The following is an 18879-nucleotide window of genomic DNA, read 5'->3' as shown; positions in this document are numbered from 1 at the left end:
AGATCCTCTAATTAATGAAATTAAATCTTCTGCCAAAGTAAGCATTTGAGAACTAGAAGAGGGCCTGGTTGTGGGGGGTTTAACAGGCACTGTCTTAGTAGTCTTGGCTGCTTTAGCCCTGGCGAAGGCCTTAATGGACATGGCTGCTGGAGGCCTAGCAGCACCACGTGCTGGGGTAGAGACATCCAAGGGAATGGTGTCTGATAAGTCAGTGGCAACCACCGTAGTGGATAAAATTTCTGAGGCCGATTCAAGAGTGGTAGCAGGGGCCTCAGTTGTAGAGATAGGTTCAGCTGTACTTTGATCAGTTTTCTCGGTTTCAGCGAAACCGAGACACTCGCGTTTGCTTAACCATGGTTGCGGCCGAACCCGCGGACCGCGAGTGTCGGTCTTTATCTTTGCGTTTTGGCAGATTGGGTAGTCGGAGGATCCGGCGGCATAATGTACGCAAAATCAGAACCGAAAAACTGTTCTGCAAACTCCGACCGACGCCTAAGCGCTCGGTTGAAAGAAGCACAGGCCGAACAGGCTGCTACGTCGTGGGCTGGGCCTAAACAAGGCAGACAATAAGAGTGGAAATCTTTATGAGGTATTTGTTTCCCACAGGTTAAACAATTATTAACTTTTTCTGACATCGGCTGAGGCAAGAAAGAGTCCCCAACGGGTACTTAGCTTTAGAAGTCTTGAAGTAGTATTCGGTAGAAGTAATCTCTGGATCCGACCGACCGGCACTTGCGAACAGCTTCTGCTTCGGGCGCCACGCGGCAAGAAAGACTGAGGAAAATGGCGTCGGCTGATGCTTTTATACCCGAAGACCAACAGAGATGACGTCGGGTGAAGTGCGACATCAGCCGAAGCCGGACCCGGACTTTGGAATCCGGCCGACTGAAGGGCTGCCTGACGACAGGACAACCCAGTTGTTATGACTGCAGATGCATCCATGAAGGACATCTTGAACACATTACTTATTTGGATATACTTAAATGAGAGTCTGTGCAAGATTTAGGATAAAGGAAGCTGAACACATCAGCACAGGCTCTGTCTGGTGAACTGTGGAAATTAAGACTAAAGAACTACAAAAGTAGTTTAGTCCATCTTCCTTACCTTCATTATATAATCTCTTGTGTGCTGGTATTTTCAAAAACTGTGGCATTTATCCTAACATGTTTTGGGAGGTGGACAAGTAGCAGCACATAAATGTGGCTAAAGGATACAAGTACAGCAGAAAAACTATCAGATGAGGTGGAAGCCCACATGTTCCATAACAGACATACAGCAAAAGAGCAGTTGGACAGGTAACCAAGCTGGCAGTCGCACCATACTCTAGATATAGAGTGATCGACTGGAAATTCAAAAGTAAAAATGTGGCAAATGCTTAGTACTTCTGGTTTGAATAAAATGACAAAAGATAAAGCAGGATGCCATCGCAAGTAACGAACAAACACAAAACAGCAACATAAATAAAGGTGTATTCACAACAAATACAAAGTCAGAAACAAATATAAAGCAAGATCAACCAGCGCAGCTTAAAACAACATAATCCAAGTTAAATGCACATAACATACGATAAGTGCTTTCACTCCTAAAAGGCACTTCATTAGATTAGAATACAAAAACTAAGGCAGACATATTTATAAACAATTCATATCAATAAAATCATCAATTAAGAAACAATTAATAATAAAAATCACGTGATTTTAGTGCTGGTTTTAAAGGCACCATATCATTTAGACCACTCACTTGCCTATTTGCAATTTAATAATCCATTGAATCTCGGCTATTTCTGTAATGTTACTCAATCACCTCCTCTTACATTTTTAACCATCAACTGTAATACCATAAATCTAAAAATATGTTATCATCCATTTATATCAATGTGTTTGGCTAAAGCATTAGTTAGCTTGCCTAACTGTATGTCACTTAAATGTTCAAGTATGCACTCTCTCAAAGACCTATTGGTCTTGCCCACATAAAAACACAGCCAGACACTGCAGAAGGCTAAATAAACAAGATCCATACTTCTGCAAGTAGCAAATAAATCAGGAACATAACATATATTTGTATCAGGGTGTATAAAAAAGTTTTTATTAGAAATAAAACTACAAAAAGTATAAGAATGGCATGGAAAAGTGTCAATCTGTGTAGAAATTCTATCATTGGGTTTAGTACAAGAATAACATAAATGCAGTTTCAAGGACTTACTATTTTAAAACAGAAATTAGGATGGTCTCCAACAAGATTCCTAATTTTATGATTAGTTTTTAAAATGGACCAATTTTTCTTTATGATACCACACACCAAGTAAATATCGCCGGAATACGTAAATAATATTCTGACATTGGTAGACCTAATCAAGCCTATATGGATATCAGCCAACCGGGTCGCAACATTAAAATGAGGCCTAGCCTTGCCCCTTCTCTCTTGACCAACATATCTAACAGCAAGATTAATTTAATTTTTCCAAAGATCTTTATGAGTGCTTCTACTGGATAAAGCTTAAAAAGCTTCTTGAGGGCCTACTTCAACACTTCTAGAGTAATCAGGAGTTCCATCATTGGTGGACCTAGTCAATACATTAGCCAAGCCACTATTAAAATATGGTTTAGCCCTGCCTGATATCTCTTTGTGAATCTCTCTAAGAACATAGGTGACTTTATAGGATGAATAACCACTATGAATAAAATCATTGGTCAAAGAATGATAACCTTCTTGTAAAACACTAACATTATTTAATCAAGAGAATCTTATAACTTGCCCTTTTATCAACTACCGTTGTTTAATTGTATTACCTAGCTAACTGATGAAGATATTTAATTGTATGTGTTCACTTCTACATTTCTGTATTCATACTAATTTGTATGGTTTGGAGCTTTTCTTTTTGGGTCTCTGCTGAAAAAGAGCTTCTGCCTAGTTGGACTTTTCCTGGTTAACAAATGTCAAACAAACAAACAAATGAGTAAATAACTAAATAAATAAATAAATATGAGACATGAAGATGGTTTATTTAGTAAGATGGCATATAAATTATAAACAGCATTCTGAATATGCTTTCTACATCCAACAGGAAGAAGATTGTAAAACACAAGTCAGGTCAAAAGCACGGGTCACACCAATGGCAGACGTGTGTTACTTAGCAGGAGTCACACCAATGGCAAAAGTGTGTCACATAGCAGGGGTTAAACCGATGGCAGAAGTGTGTCACTTAGGGGTTACACTGAGGGCATAAGTGCGTTACTTAGCAGAGGTTACACTGATGGCAGAAGTGTGTTACTTAGCAGGGGTTACACCGAGGGCAGAGGTGTGTCACTTACCAGAGGTTACACTGAAGGGAGAAGTGTGTTACTTAGCAGAGGTTACACCGATGGCAGAAGTGTGTTACTTAGCAGGGGTTACACCGATGGCAAAGGTGTGTCACTTAGCAGGAGTTACAGCAATGGCAGAAGTGTGTTACTTAGCAGGGATTACACCGACGGGAGACTTGTTACTTGACAGGGGTTATACCGATTGCAGAAGTGTGTCATTTAGTAGGGGTTACACCGATGGCAGAAGTATGTTACTTAGCAGGGGTTACACTGAGGGCATAAGTGTGTCACTTAGCAGGGGTTACACAGAGGGCAAAAGTGTGTCACTTAGCAGGGGTTACACCAAGGGCAGAAATGTGTTACTTAGCAGGGGTTACACACCGAGGGCAGAAGTGTGTAACTTAGCAGGGGTTACACCGATGGCAGAAGTGTGTCGGTTGGGGGTTGGCATAGTGGTTAAGGTGTTTGTCTTACAGATAAGAGGTACAAGGTTTGATTCTCACCAAGGGAACTTGGTTAGGCTCAAAATGGCCCACAAAGTAGTTAGCCTAGTAATTACCTATGAACTTAGCAGGGGTTACACCAATGGCAGAAGTGTGTTACTTAGGAGGGTTTACACCAGTGGCAGAAGTGTGTTACTTAGCAGGGGTTACACTGAGGGCAGAAGTGTGTCACTTAACAGGGGTTTCACCAAGGGCAGAAGTGTGTTACTTAACAGGGGTTACACTGATGGCAGAAGTATGTTACTTATAATTACAGTGCAGAATATAAATGCAAAGGAGAAAAGCCCACTCATGCATTGGCAGAAGTACAAGTCACACCTGTATCCTCATGCCTGACAAGATGGACACAATCACAATCATCCTTGGACAAAGCAAATTCAGAACCCAAGGCAATCAATGTGGCAACTCAGAAATGTGAAGAGTGTAGACGATTGCAGGTTAAAATGGATACAAATCTTAGCAAAGATAATTTCATTATGTAGAGATTCTGAAAGTAATCTGAAATATGGATGTGAGGTAAACAAAGGAATAAACCAGTGTAAGCTGCTAAAATCTGACACACATGCACCAAGAGCATATAGAAGGTGAAGGAAGACTGGCACAGCCTTTTATATCATCACGAGCTTATGGCTATGGGAGGCACTGGGTCTAAATAATGCAACCCACCCGGTAATCAATGCCCATGTAATATGTTACAATGATGTGTGACAGCAAAGCAATGGTAGGTGGACAATTTACAAGGGTCAGTCAAAACAACAGCAAGACCCTGCATACTAAATAAACAAGTGGTTTCTCAGTAATGCTTTCCACATGAATGACTGACTCATGACCACTCAAAAAAACAAAAAACTGCTCTATCACAGCTGACTGAGAATTCAGTACTCTCAAAACCTATGAACAAAGACAGAGGTAACCATTTTTGCAGAAGGCAACCCCCCCCCCAACACCCCTCAAACTACAAATACTAACTCCAGACTTGTGCTACAGGGTAGAAAGGAGAAACTCCCCAAAACAGAACAGAGCAGTCTGACACAAATCATGGGTATACAGTGCCCCAAAGTCAAACATATAAATTACAATGTTTTTTACCACTCTCTGTCTCAGTTGCCTAACAGCCCCCTTCCCTGAGAAATCAGCCCATTTACATACACCTGGCAAGACATTGGGGGGGGAGATATGGAATGGGCTGTGTAAGGAGGACACCACTCACATGCAATGGGTTGTGTAAGGAGGACACCACTCACATCCACAATGGATGTTCCTTCTAAGCAGCCAAGCCCCTTCTGGCTCATCGGCACTAGCAATTGTTTCTCTAGTCTCCACCACAGAAACCGTACTGTCCAATCTGCTCAGAGTGTACGCATACCCCTCTGGAAGAGGTAAGCAGGCCATGACCTTTCATTCCTCCCCCTTCCAGACTGGTTTCTCCATTGTCATGGCTGGTAACCAAACATGTATCACCTGGGTTCAGCCAAGGTTCCGTCCCTCTGTGCTACAGAGCTAAGAGTAACACACTATAATAGAGCACTACTTCAACTACTCATGTCCAGGAAATTTATCATCTTATCACTCACTTTATGTGAAGCTCCCATTTGTATAACAAACTCAAGGGCTAATAACACCAGATTCAAAGGCAGAAGAACTGAAGGATGAGGAAGGCAGGAGATATGGACAAAAACTATCACAATGATCACCCTGGAGGAAAAAAGCACAGAGATACAAAGAACAGACAAGAATTCAGTAATGGTGTGTCAATGTCCCATACCTGAGTAAATTAAACCAGACAGTAAAGCAGTAAAAAGTCACTAACACAGGGTCAGAGATTGCAAGGTGAAAGCATGGAGGAACATCTGCAGAACACACTAAAGGTTATCTGTTTGATTTATCTTGCTATGGAGGCTATTTATTTATTTTGCTGTCTGTTATAGTAACATCAGGGATACTGCTAATATTTGGGGCTTCAGCAAGTGCTGATCCAACCTGCCAGAGTGACAAACCAGACATGATAATTTTTCTCTTCCAGGTTTTGGAAATGCAGTGGATGTCACACTTCATCACTTCCATCGCCAGACAGCAGAACCTAGTGAGAAAAAGTCAAAGGTCCTTCTTGCTTTGGCAGAGGATGAAACAGTCTGCATACATCCCCCATATGCATAAAATCACTCCACTCTCAGGATACACAAAAGAATTAAGGTTGCATTATACCTCGTACTCATACTTCATAAAGTCTGACTTTACTGTAAAAATAACATCAAATACAATAAAATTATTTAAAATAGTTTCAGCAGCAGAATGACAAAGTGACAGAAGTAGAGCTGACTCTTATTTGATGTCCCCATCCTTAAACCACCATACTTGATCCATGGCACTGGTAATGGTATTTTCTGCTGATGTTCCTGTGAGGTCCTGCACTGATACAGCACAAGTTTTCCAAGTATAAACCGGAAACATTCTCCTGGATGCCTGCTTTATTTGCATTCACTTAATCTTTAAGACATGTGGACATTAAAAACAATGCATGCTCCACAGCTGGTCACCTCAAATTCTAGGAGAGATAGCACTGTTCTACATAGGTTCATAGGAGTGTACTAGGCTAATAGTCCTGGAGCCTTTACAAGCCTAGCCCATAGAAGTGCCCTGGCATCATGCCACCCGACATTAGTTCCCAGTGCCTTCATCAAGCAGAGCCACTGGAATGATCCCTGGGGTGAACTTTCTATTTCCCTTCCACTCATCAAAGATTTCTGTTGAAGGAGGCCAGTGAGGTCCTCTGCTTGACATGTATGGGAAGTCTACTCCAGAGCACAAGCAGTCTCTGGGTTATGAGCCTGTCCAGGATTGGGATTTCTTTAGATGTAGCATTTCTAACAGAGCTGGGTCAGTCATGGCTTTGTAAGTCAAGCAGAGATCTCCTCTTAGTAGACTATATAAGACAGAGAATAGCTGGAGGTTTTTTTTGAGTCTGTCCATGTAGGACATGTGTTTAAGGCCTAGAATCCTCTTTGTGAGGTACTTTTGTGGCCTTTCCAGCTGTTGCATGTGTCTAGTGAGGTATATGCCAAATAGGGCATTATACTCAATGATTGGCCTAATGAGGGAAGAGTAAAGAGAGATGATGACCACTTTCTTCCTGAATGCAAAACCCTTGGTAATGAGATGTGCCACAAAGAAGGACTTTCTGACCACAGTGGCAATGTGGTGGTCGAAGGAGAGGTTGCTGTCAACCTGTGTTCCCAGATCTCTTATAATGCCTTCAGTGGACTCCCATTAATGTGGTAATTATTGGGAACTGAGTTTTTCCCAAAGGGGATGACGACATATTTTTTGGCATTAAGCTTAAGGCCATGGTTTCGACACCAGTCATTGGTTTGTCTACATCACTTGGGAAGTTAATAATGGCTCCCAGCTTGCAGTTGTCTGCAAACTTGGTCAGCCAGATTTCCTCCATGTTGGCCTGGACTTCTGAGAAGTAGATGCCAAACAGGAGAGGACCCAGGACCGATCCCTGTGGGACTCCATCCGAGAGTGGTCGGCTGTCGGACTTGGAGTCTGCTACTTTCACACTGTGGGTTCTATCTGTGAGCCAATTTGCAACCCACCTAGTGATATAGGGGTTGATGCCTAGTTTGGTGAGTTTATCAATAATTACTGAGTAGGGAATGGTATCAAAGGCCTTGGCCAAATCGAGGTAGACTGTATGAACTGCCTTGCCCTCATCCACAGCTCTGGTGACTGACTCAAAAAAGTCAACCAGGTTGAGCAGGCATGATCTACCTTTGAGAAAACCAAATTGAGTGGGATCTAGAGTTTGGAGATTCCCTATCAGTTAATTAGGTCCATGATGATGTGCACCATAGCCTAACATATCAGACTCTTCAGGCTAATGAGGCAATAATTATCTGGGTCTGTAGTCGCTTTCCCTTTATGGAGAGAGATGACTGTAGCAGTGCTCCATTCAGTAGGGATAAAGCCTGAGGTGAGGCTGTGATTGAACAGGGCACACAGATGTGGTGCCAGTTCACTTTGTAGTTCATGTAGAACACATCCAGGAATATTGTCAGGTCCCGTGGAAGCTGTATTCTTAGCTTTGGACAATGCAGCTTTAACCTGTGCTGCAGTAATGCTGGGTGCCTGGCATTCCTCCTGTATTGTGATTGGTGCTTTAGGGGGGTTAGGGGGGTAAAGTTGGCACTGTATCTGTCGGCCAGTATGTTGTTAATATCTGTCAGCTCAGTATAGGAGGTACCATTGTATAGTAACTCAGAGCAAACCTGGGTATTACCACGGAGATTCTTGATATAACTATAGAAGGCTTTGTGGTTGTTTTTAGTGTCTGCTGCAATTCTGCCTTCATAGCTGGCTTTAGAGGTTTTGATGAGGGATCGCAACTTTTTGTTGAGGCTAATAAGGGAGTTTTTCCAGTCTTGGGGGGTTGGGGGTTCACCTTTTTCTGCAACAGTTTCTTCCTTCTGAAACCACACAAAAGACCAGTGAAAACAGCTCTACTTTCCAAAATAAGAATTTAATAAAAACCTTTTAGTTGTCTCTCCTCTCCTAGCGCCTCTGCTGCAAGCCTTTACAGAGTAAAAAAGTGAAGCTCACTCACACAGTCCTTTTATACAGCTGCCATATCAATTAACAATTCATTACATAATACAATCAGTTCCTAATTGTTAAGCTAACAATTAACCCATGAAATTCTGCCAATTGAACTCTTTATTCATTCCTAAAGGCTGCAAAGTTTCATATTTCATTATTGAAATTGCTTCCTTTCTTCTTAAAATCTTTTTCAATACATTTTCATCTCCATGTCTGTTGTATACTTGTTCCAAAATTGTGACTTTCATATTGTCTATTATACCCCCATGTTCTGAATGAAAATGCTCTGCCACTGGACTGCTCATCTTCCTATTTTTAACATCCCTAACATGTTCTTTTATTCTCTCAGCCAGACTTCTTTTAGTTTCCCCAATATAGCCTTTGCCACAAAAGCATTTTATAAGATATATAATCCCCCTGCTAGTGCAGTTAAATGTTCCTATAGTATTAAAACTTTTCCCCTTAATATCTTCAGCTTCTCTGATTATGTAAGGGCATATTGCACACTTCCCACAGGGGAAAGTTCCCTTCCTTGTTATTGCACATGCTAGCTTCTGTGTTGGTCTCTCAAACCTGCCACTTACTAAAAAATCCTTCAAACTTCTCCCTCTCTGGAAAGAAATAGTAAGCTCAACATTCACCAAAGAAGGTACCTCCCTTCTTGTCTTGTTCCAACTATTTTTTATCATTTCATTAAATACTTTAGAAAAAATAGTATATTTTGTGGCAAAAAACATTTTTGAACATTCTCCCTTGTAATTTGTAACTACATGCTGGCTATTTTTGTCCTTGTTCCCATAATCTTGTTTTTTGCTACTTTTTCCAAATACTTTATTATAACTTAGTTTCAATTGATTTGGGTCATAACCTCTCTCCATGAATTTATTGCAAACCTTGTCACACTCTACTTCTGCTTCCCTAACATTGGTACATAGCCTTTTGACTCTTAACATTTCCCCATATGGGATAGATTTCAATGTATGTTCTGGGTTTTTCCAGTCTTGGGGGGTTGGGGGTTCACCTTTTTCTGCAACAGTTTCTTCCTTCTGTTGTAGAGTTTATTAATGGCAGGGGACCACCAGATTGGCTTCCTTTTTTTGGAGGAGAGCGTCTTGGTTCTGTTGGTATGGCTGGTTCCATGTATTTATGTATGTGTTCGTACAGTGCATTGGTTTATGATTTGGCAGTCATGCATCTATATTCCATTGACATGGGTGCTGTGAAGTTAGCCACATCTGTTTTTAGGAGCCCAAAGTCAGCTTTGGAGAAGTTTTTCATTGTGGTTACCTTTGCAGGGGGTGTGGGTGATATGTGGATTTCCATGGCGATTAGTTTGTGGTCAGATCTAACCAGGGTGGAATTGACTAGTAGTGCAGAGCAACGGTTTTCCATGTTAGTAATAACCAGGTCAAGGATGTTGCTTTCTCTAGTGGGGGTAAGAATGAGCTGGTCAAAGGCATTGTAACTGATGAATTCCAGGAAGCGTTGGGCCCGTGTATTGGTGCACGAGTAGTTTTCCCAATTGATGGAGGGGTAGTTGAAGTCACCTAGTATGAGAGTGTTGGGTTGGACCCTAATAGTTTCCAGGGTGCTTAGAAACATGAAGTGAAGAGTTTTGGGACATGGTTGGGGACCTATAGCAGGCTACGACCTGAATCGCCGTCTTACCCAATGATAGCTGTACCTGGAGTATCTCAGATGCGTTATGCTGGGCTACTAGTTTGGAGGTGTGCATATCCTTTATGACTATGGAAACAGCGCCGCCTTTGGAGCTTCGGTCCATGTTCTGGGCCATGGGTACTGTCAACCACAAAAAGTTTATTGCAACATTCTGACAATAAAATAAAGTTGTCATTTCTCAGGGACAAGAGTAGTCAACACTAGAGGCATAGGCTTCAGACACTTCACTAACTCTGACTCTATGAATTACAACACATCTCCTATCATTTTTTAAAACATTGGATTTCCTTGTGAAGGAGGTAACATTTGCTAACATTTTTTGGCAGATACAGTACCCTAACAAGGCATCTGAACAGAATGTATTACACCTCACAACATGCAGGGACTGAAAATGTCCCTTGTCACATAACATTTACTACTTATTTGATAAACAGGTAAATGTACTCCTGTACAGCTCTTCATGAACTCAAACCAAGTTAGAGGTGAGAACAAATGCACACAACTAAAACAGTACAATATGAATAGTAGAATCTGGTATGGTAATTAAGAAAAATTGACTTTATTTGCATATGATATTATTTTGTATCTGATAAAACCAGAAAAGAACATCCATTTGTTGAGGAGCATTCCGAGACAGTTTCAAGCCTTTTTGGGATATGAAATTAATGAAGATAAAACAAGAACAGAGCAGTCTGATAAAATCCTTCAACTCTTTACTAATTGCTAACCACAATGTCTCCTTACAGCTTACAGCTGTAGTAAACTATACACCCACAAACAAACTGGTTCATGAAAGTCCATAGGCGACATGATAAAATGAAGTACTTAGGAATATGGGTTAAAAAGGATTCTGTTACGGCATCTAAGGATATATGGGAAGAGACTAAACAAAAGATAATACAAAAACTGAGAAATTGGAAACTCTGTTTTATGGATATGAATAAAAAGATGCAAGCAGTGAAACTGTTTTAGTCCCCTTAGTTTTATACACAGTTCGGGTATATTTTTACCAACCAAAGGAGACATTGTGGTTAGCAATTAGTAAAGAGTTGAAGGATTTTATCTGGGAGTGGAAGAAGGCAAACAGTTAAGTGGGATAAGTTGATCCTTCCAATAGAACATGGTGGTTTGGGATTACCTGATTTGAAGGGGTATTTCAGAGCTACATAGCTAAGGCTGCTATACACAGCACAAGTAGAAAGCTACAATTCAAAATGGAAAGGTATGATGATGAAATGAAGGAGGAGGCTGAAGAAATAGGGATAGACTGTGATTTTGCATGCTGATCCTTAAGGAGAAGAGCAATAAACATACAGAATATTATATTCATGAAGCAGCAGAAATAGAATTCTAAGAACTAAGCCAACACGGCGATGGAAAAAGGAGATCCTGCCGATAGGAATGACTACAATTAGGGGTACAGAGAATAGGCAAGAAATGGCTAGAATTTATTGGTGAAAATGGGCAAAGGAACCAAGGCATTGGGAGCAAATAATTAGAGAAGGAAAGGTAATAGAATGGGAAGAGGCCAAGAATACATTCAGTCTGTAGGCTAGATATTAATATCAATCCTTGATAGGGAAGGCAGACTATAGGCAAAGAGAAAGGAATAGGGGGATCCCAAGTGAAAGCCCAGCACTGGTAGAGTTTTTAGTAGAATCTAGAACAGAAACTGTTGTTAAAAAATGGAAATTTAATAGTGCATATAAAATATTGCATGATAACTACAGGAATCAATCAGAGGAGGCTAGAAAGGATTCGGACGAGAGACTGGATAAGCATTCCACAAAGAAACAATGGGAAGATATATGTATGGCTCCCAAACATGCAAAAAAGTCTAGAAGTGTTAGGATTTTTGCTTGGAAGTGTTTGCATAGATATTTTTATACCCCAAGCAGACTCCAAAGATTTTTTTCTTAGGTAGATTGCAAATGCTGGAGGTGTTACGGGGAAGAAAGAGATAACTGGGAACATATTTTTTGGGAGTGTAATAAGTTGACACACTTTAAAAATTCCTTGCAGACTACTCTATCAGAAATACTGGGTGATCAAATTGGTGTAACCAAGGAAATTATTTTTTGAGCTGTGATACAGAATTGGAATTGCTTAGACATTGTAAGGCCTTGCTGGATTTAATTCTGATGGCTGCCTAAAAAGCAATTACCAGAAAACGGAAATCAAAGTCTAAACCAATCATACTGGATGTAGTGAACATAAGTAACAGAGATGAAAGAACTGGAACTAAGGTCTTTAGAAAAGGGTAAAAACAAATTTCATAGAAAAAACATTGGAACAAAACATGCAGAATAATATTTTGGAGGAGGAATGTGGTTTAAGGGAAGGCAGAAACTGAATGAGCTAGGTGATGTTTGACTGACAATGACGGTATAGAAGATTATATGAGATGTATAATGTTTGCAACTGAAAATATGTCAATATGGTTTGTTTTAATTTATATAAATGTATGATGTCATAAATGATAATTCAATAAAGGTGTTTCTTATTTAAAAATATATGAATAGTAGAATCCTTAAATTACACAACACAATTCCAGAAAGCATTATACAAGGTACAAGCTACAGAATTTCTACTTAAATGATTTCTCTCTCTCCCTAAAGTTTCAGTTCATGATTTAAATTTGGTCTGATTTGTTTTATGTCAGACTAACATAAGGAATAAGAAAATGTGTAAAAAAAAGTCCATGTTGCTATATTCATTGAGTATTAGACCCTCCTACCTGATGATTTTATTGCACTGGTTACACACAGGGGTCCTGTTGCCAAGGTCTGGTATCTGCTGAGCTGCCTGCATGATGGAGCTTCGGTTTTCCATTGGTGTGAGCTGTGCTGGTTGACTGTGCTTAGTCATTACTGTGGTAGTTTTGTTAGGGGCATAACGTTCAGCAAATTCTGAGTCTGTGGCCCATGGTGGACGAGATGATGGGCCCATGCTCTGACTTCTTGACACCTTGGAGCCTGAGAACAAAATGAATATTGTAACATGCACTCACAATCACAGACCACAGAAATGTCCTCACATTAGAGAAAAAAACACAACTGATCTGTAATGGTACAACAACAGGCACTTCTGTCTGTAATGTTTAAAGAATACACGGTTACATCAGACCATCACTAACTGTAGTCGCTGATGCACTTTCAGTGATGGACAGAACAGAGCTACTGATTCACTAGGCATCCATCACTTCTAAAACATTTTGAAATATTCTTGTACTTGCATACTCACATCAACACAAGTCATGCACAGACATGTCTAATCATGAACTAGAAGCTTACAAGTGTTAAGAGTAGCTATCTGTGAATGCACACTCGCCACATATGCTATCATCTGATCCGTGTAGCCTCCTTGACATTTTCACAAGTCATCTCAAAAGAAATTATCCATGTGTAATGGCACAGTTAACAAAAGAATATACATAGTATGCAACTACTGAATAAAAGGAAGGTGGTAATTTGACATGGCATTTAATATTTGCAAGATAACTGGTCGGATGGCTCTGAACTTGGTGCTATAGGTGATGGTCATAATATTAAGATAGAAAAGGCAGTGAAAAAAGGAAACTATTTCATCTGCATCAAGGGAAGCACTTTCAAACAATATGTCTGCTCTTCCTACTGAAGCCCAGAGTAGTGTTTGACTCCTTCCACCTCATTTGCCAGTTGTATGGCTCCGAGTAAATCAGTTAACCAGACAGTGCTCTCTGGTCATCCTGAAAAGTGATACATGCGCCCAGTCAACAAATGAATAAAATCAAAAAATAAAAAAAGATTCAGCAGATGAGTAACAAGGCTATTAAAGAAGTCACAAGATGTCAGTCATAGAACCTAACATTGGTTTAGCAGAGACATTTATCCTGCAAACAGAAACATGAATGCAACTACATAGACACTGCAAAAGACTATACTTGATGAGATATTCTGTGCATATTAGGTTATTTTAAACTTGAGCACTACTGAAAATGACAACACTTACTGCAATTAATTATACTAATTACAATAAACTCTCACATGAACTAGTAAATAAATGAGATGCTACATTTATTTTGTTCCATAACTGTGCAAGGCATATTACACAGTGGAAGCTCTGTGGATTTATAAGAGCATTAAGGGGTTACATGCCAAATACTTCCCAGGTGAGTGGAGTTCGACCAGCAGCATAGCAATGAAGGAGCCAGGCAGGGTGTGGGCTGAGTGAAGTGGCATCACCTGCTTGCCTCTCCCAGCAGGGGCGGTGGGGGTTGCACACACACTCAAGGGCACACTGGTCACTGCTAACTTCCTGGTGAAGATTAGTAAGCTCAGTAATTGTGCCTTTGGGATGGGTGGGCAGGGATGCCTGGAGGGAAAGCCCTTTGCTGAAGTGAGGGGACATCTTCCTCTGCCATCCCACTGCACACCCCTCCCTTATGCTCAAGCCACCCTTGATGGCTGTCTGAATGGTGGCCCCTCCTGGCTGACCCTCATCTCAGTAACAGGGAATGAATCAGCCATTTGGCTGTAGCAGGGGCTGATGATCGACAGTGAGGGAAAAGAATATAAAAAAGTCAATGCACTGAGGAATTAAATTAATTGCTAAGCAATGAGACATCAGACACAGCTTTTGGGAATCAGATGTTGGTCTTTTAGCAAGATGACCCAAACTCAGTCAAAGCATAACTTTCAGTTGTAGACAATACAACCAACCTTATTTTGAATGTGGTAAAATTAGGAGTGGACTGAAAAAAGAAGTACACAGTAAATGGGTTATCATAAGCAACTGCCATTTTGGAATCAAGAAAGTGCACTTTTAGAAGTACAGATTTGGTTCCTCTGACATAATGAAACAATATAGGATTTAAATTGAATTGACTGAGTAAATACATGGTACCTATTAACCACACTGACCAATCATATGCATGTACGTTCACAAACACTAGGCCCAACGCTTCCTGGAATTCATCAACTCAAATGCCCTGGATCAGCTGGTAAAAGCCCCTACCACAGGTGAAAACATATTGGACCAGGTCATCACCAACATGGGCGACAGGTATTCCACACCGGAGGTCAACCTGTCTCTGGTTAGATCAGACCATAAACTAATCACTCTGGATGTCCACACCCCACCACCACCCACAACTAAGGAAACCACAGTAAAAAACTTTTCTAAAGCAAACCTCACCTTACTTAAGACAGAGGTGGTAAGTTTCACAGCCCCCACGCTAAAGGATAATGCTACCCAAGATGCAGAAACCTTTACAAATGCACTCTATGAGCACCTACAAGGATGCATGGATCGTGCCATCCCTAGCAAAACCAAGACTCACTCCTCTAAGAGAAGAAAACCAGTTTGGTGGACCCCTGCAATAAACAGGCTATACAACTGAAGGAGGAAACTAGTTCAGAATAAAAGCAAATCCCAAGAAGGAAAGACATCCCTGATCAGTATCAGTAAGAAAATGTGGTCCCTCATGAAATCATCCAAGGCTAACTTCAAAAGAAAAATAGCCAAGGATTCAAAAGATAACCACAATTCCTTCTTTAGCTATGTTAAGAATCTAAGTGCAACTCGCAGATATGCAGTGAACTAGTGCAAAATAGCACAAAATATACTGAACCTACTGATATTGCAAACATCCTGGCAGATAGATTCAGTGCAAACTTCACCCCCCTCTCACCTCCAAAAGTGCCCACAACAATACCGGAAAATTGTAGTGTCCCAAAATCACAGATGCACAGGTGAAAACAGCCCTTTCAAAAGCTAAAAACACAGCATCAATGGGACCAGATGGTGTCCCAGGCTGTGTCTTGCATGAACTACAGAACAAACTAACCCCCCACCTAAACACATTGTTCAACCTTAGCCTATCTACAGGCTACATGCCCACAGAATGGCAAACAGCAATGGTTATTCCTCTCCACAAAGGAGGGGCCACAACTGACCCTGGTAACTATCGCCCCATAAGCCTGACTAGCCTGGTCTGCAAGGCTATGGAGCGCATCATCATGGAACTCAAAGACATTGGGAACCTCCAAATACTTGACCGAACCCAGTTTGGCTTTGTAAGGGCAGATCATGCCTACTAAACCTGGTTGACTTCTTCAAGACAGGCACCAGGGCCATAGACAAGGGAAAGGTGGTACACACAGCCTACCTTGACCTCTCCAAGACTTTCGACACCATTCCCCACTCTGGTATTACAGAAAAACTCACCAGCCAGAACATAAACCCCTACGGCATGAGATGGGTTCCAAACTGGCTTACAGACAGAACTCACATGGTAAGAATATCAGGCTCCAGGTCCGACTCTAAACCAGTCACAAGTGGTGTCCCACAAGGCTCGATCCTGGGACCCCTACTGTTCGGCATATACTTCTCAGAAGTACAGACAAACACAGGAGGACTATGGCTAACCAAGTTCGCCGATGACTGCAAACTGGGAGCCATAACTGACTCTCCGGCTGACACGGACATCCTCCAGAAGGGCCTTACTGAGATGGACACCTGCTGTCAAAGTCATGGCCTCAAGTTAAATGCCAAAAAATGCATAGTCATCCCATTTGGGAAAAACAAAACACCCACGAATTACCACATAGGTGGCAGCCCTCTTAACACAGAAGAGGTAATAAGAGATCTGGGGACCCAGGTAGATAGTAATCTCTCCTTTGACAATCATATTGCCAAAGTAGTTAGGAAATCCTTCTATGTGGCCCATCTAATTACTAAAGGGTTCGCATCTAGAAATAAAGAGGTTACAGTGCCCCTCTACTCGTCACTCATTAGACCCATCACAAGTACAATGCCCCATTTGGGTGTACCTCATAAGACATTTCCAACAGCTGGAAAGACCACAAAAGTACCTCACCAAGAGGATTACTGGTCTCAAACATATGTCCTATGCAGCCCAACTGAAAACACTCTGGCTGTACTCAGTGGCATATCGCTTACTGAGAGGTGATCTCTGCCTGACTTACAAAGTTATGTCCAACTCAGATTTGATGGACATGCTCCACCTAAAGAAATCCAAGTCACTGCGAGCCACTCGCTCTAGTGAGCTAAACCTCGCCACAACAATAAATAAAACATGCTGGAGGGATAGATTCCTGTCACAGAGACTCCCCATGCTTTGGAACAAAATTCCATATTATATCTGGCAGAGGCCCTCACTAACACCCTTCAAGAGAAACCTTGATGAGTGGATGGGTAACAGAAAATACACCCCTGGGATCACTTCATTGGCTCTGCTTGACAGAGGATCAGTTAATTAATCAATGGGATGGCGAAAGCTGACACACTCTGGCTAGGCTTATAAATGCCCTCGGGCAGATAGCCTAGTACCTACCTATAAACCTATAGACACACACAAACTCACTTTACTTACACAGCAGCTATCATCTGGGAAGCTCAAACCACTGCCTTTGGAACATCAGTTAGAAACATTAAGTAGTCTGTAGGTGTAATCCCAAATCTTTAATAAATCACAGCAAGTAAAACACAACAGTTTAGCGCTTTCATTCAAACACCTTGAACTTCATCAGAACTAAAGACATAAAACTTCTAGTGCATTATATATATTCAAGTTAAATGGTCATTTAAAATCCACCAATAAAAAGCTTTTTCAATAAAATAATCAAAAATAATTTAATGAAACAGCACTATTAAAACCAACGTTAAATATAACCACGAAATATACAACTGTGTGTAAATAACTTTGAAAAATAAACATTTTTGTAAAGCCAGTGCCCTAAAAACACTAATATGTTTAGATAATGTACAAGAATCTACATACAATAACTTTGCTGCTCTCAATCTTAAAACTGGAACAATAAAAATGATTCCATTTAAGCCTGGATAACAATCTGTTGGCTGAGTGCATTGTTTACAGCATATGTATAAATGTAGTGCATTTAGTTCTCTGCTCAGCAATCAAAATAAAACTGCTATGTTTAAATGTGGCTGCTGTAAACCGTACATTTATATCAGTAACACTGAATTAATTTACTTGGAAAACCTTGATAAAAAGTTCAGGACGCAGTCATAATTTTAACTGTAATTCTGTTGGTTTAGTGTACATTTGCACTTGTAGGTGTGGTAACTTGTATATAGGAAAAACTAAGAGGGTACTAAAAAAGTGTATATATGAACATGTTTATGATATAACACATAATGTAAAGACTAATGCTTTGGCTAAGCATGCAAAAATTTATGATAATGTTAATTTAAAGTTTTTTTGTTTTAGAACCTGTGCAAAATATCCAAGATGAGGAAACTAGGAGAACCTGTAGGAGTACAGAGAGTTGTTTTGGCAATTGACTTTACAAGCCAAGAGATATCCAAGCTTAAATGAAGTCATTTCTGCTATTTCACTTTTAAGATTGATAGCGGCAAAATTATAGTATGTGCATTCATATACATTATCTTAACATATTATTCAAGTGTTTTCAGGAGATTGGTTTTACAAAAATGTTTACTTTTCAAGTTATTTACGTAGTTACATTTTCATATTTCATGTTTATATTTAACATGTTGGTTTTAATAGTGCTGTTTCTTTAAATAAGTTTTGATTGTTTTACTGACAAGACTTTTTTTATTGGTGGATTTTAAATGATCATTTAACTTGAGTATACATACTGCACTAGACGTTTTATGTTTTTAGTTCTGATGAAGTTCCAGGTGTTTGAACAAAAGCACTAAACTGTTGTGTTTTACTTGCTGTGATTTATTAAAGAATTTGGGATTACACCTACGGACCACTTATTTTTGCTAACTGGTGTTCCAAAGGCAGTATTTTGTGTTTTAGT

General features: G+C 40.4%; 1 protein-coding gene across 1 annotated transcript in view; it reads right to left on the bottom strand.

Annotated features, from left to right (window-relative positions):
- Positions 1–18879, bottom strand: part of LOC122799918 (PDZ and LIM domain protein 7-like) — a 1210551-nt gene that overhangs the window by 75328 nt on the left and 1116344 nt on the right. The window contains exon 7 of the mRNA XM_044069320.1: positions 12822–13059. Coding sequence (XP_043925255.1) covers positions 12822–13059 — 238 coding nt within the window. The remainder of the gene's footprint in view (positions 1–12821; positions 13060–18879) is intronic.

This window comes from Protopterus annectens, chromosome 4.part0, assembly GCF_019279795.1.
Source record: "Protopterus annectens isolate FY-2018-M chromosome 4.part0, PAN1.0, whole genome shotgun sequence".
NCBI classification, from domain to species: domain Eukaryota; kingdom Metazoa; phylum Chordata; order Ceratodontiformes; family Protopteridae; genus Protopterus; species Protopterus annectens.
This window is presented reverse-complemented; position numbering and strand designations above follow the sequence as displayed.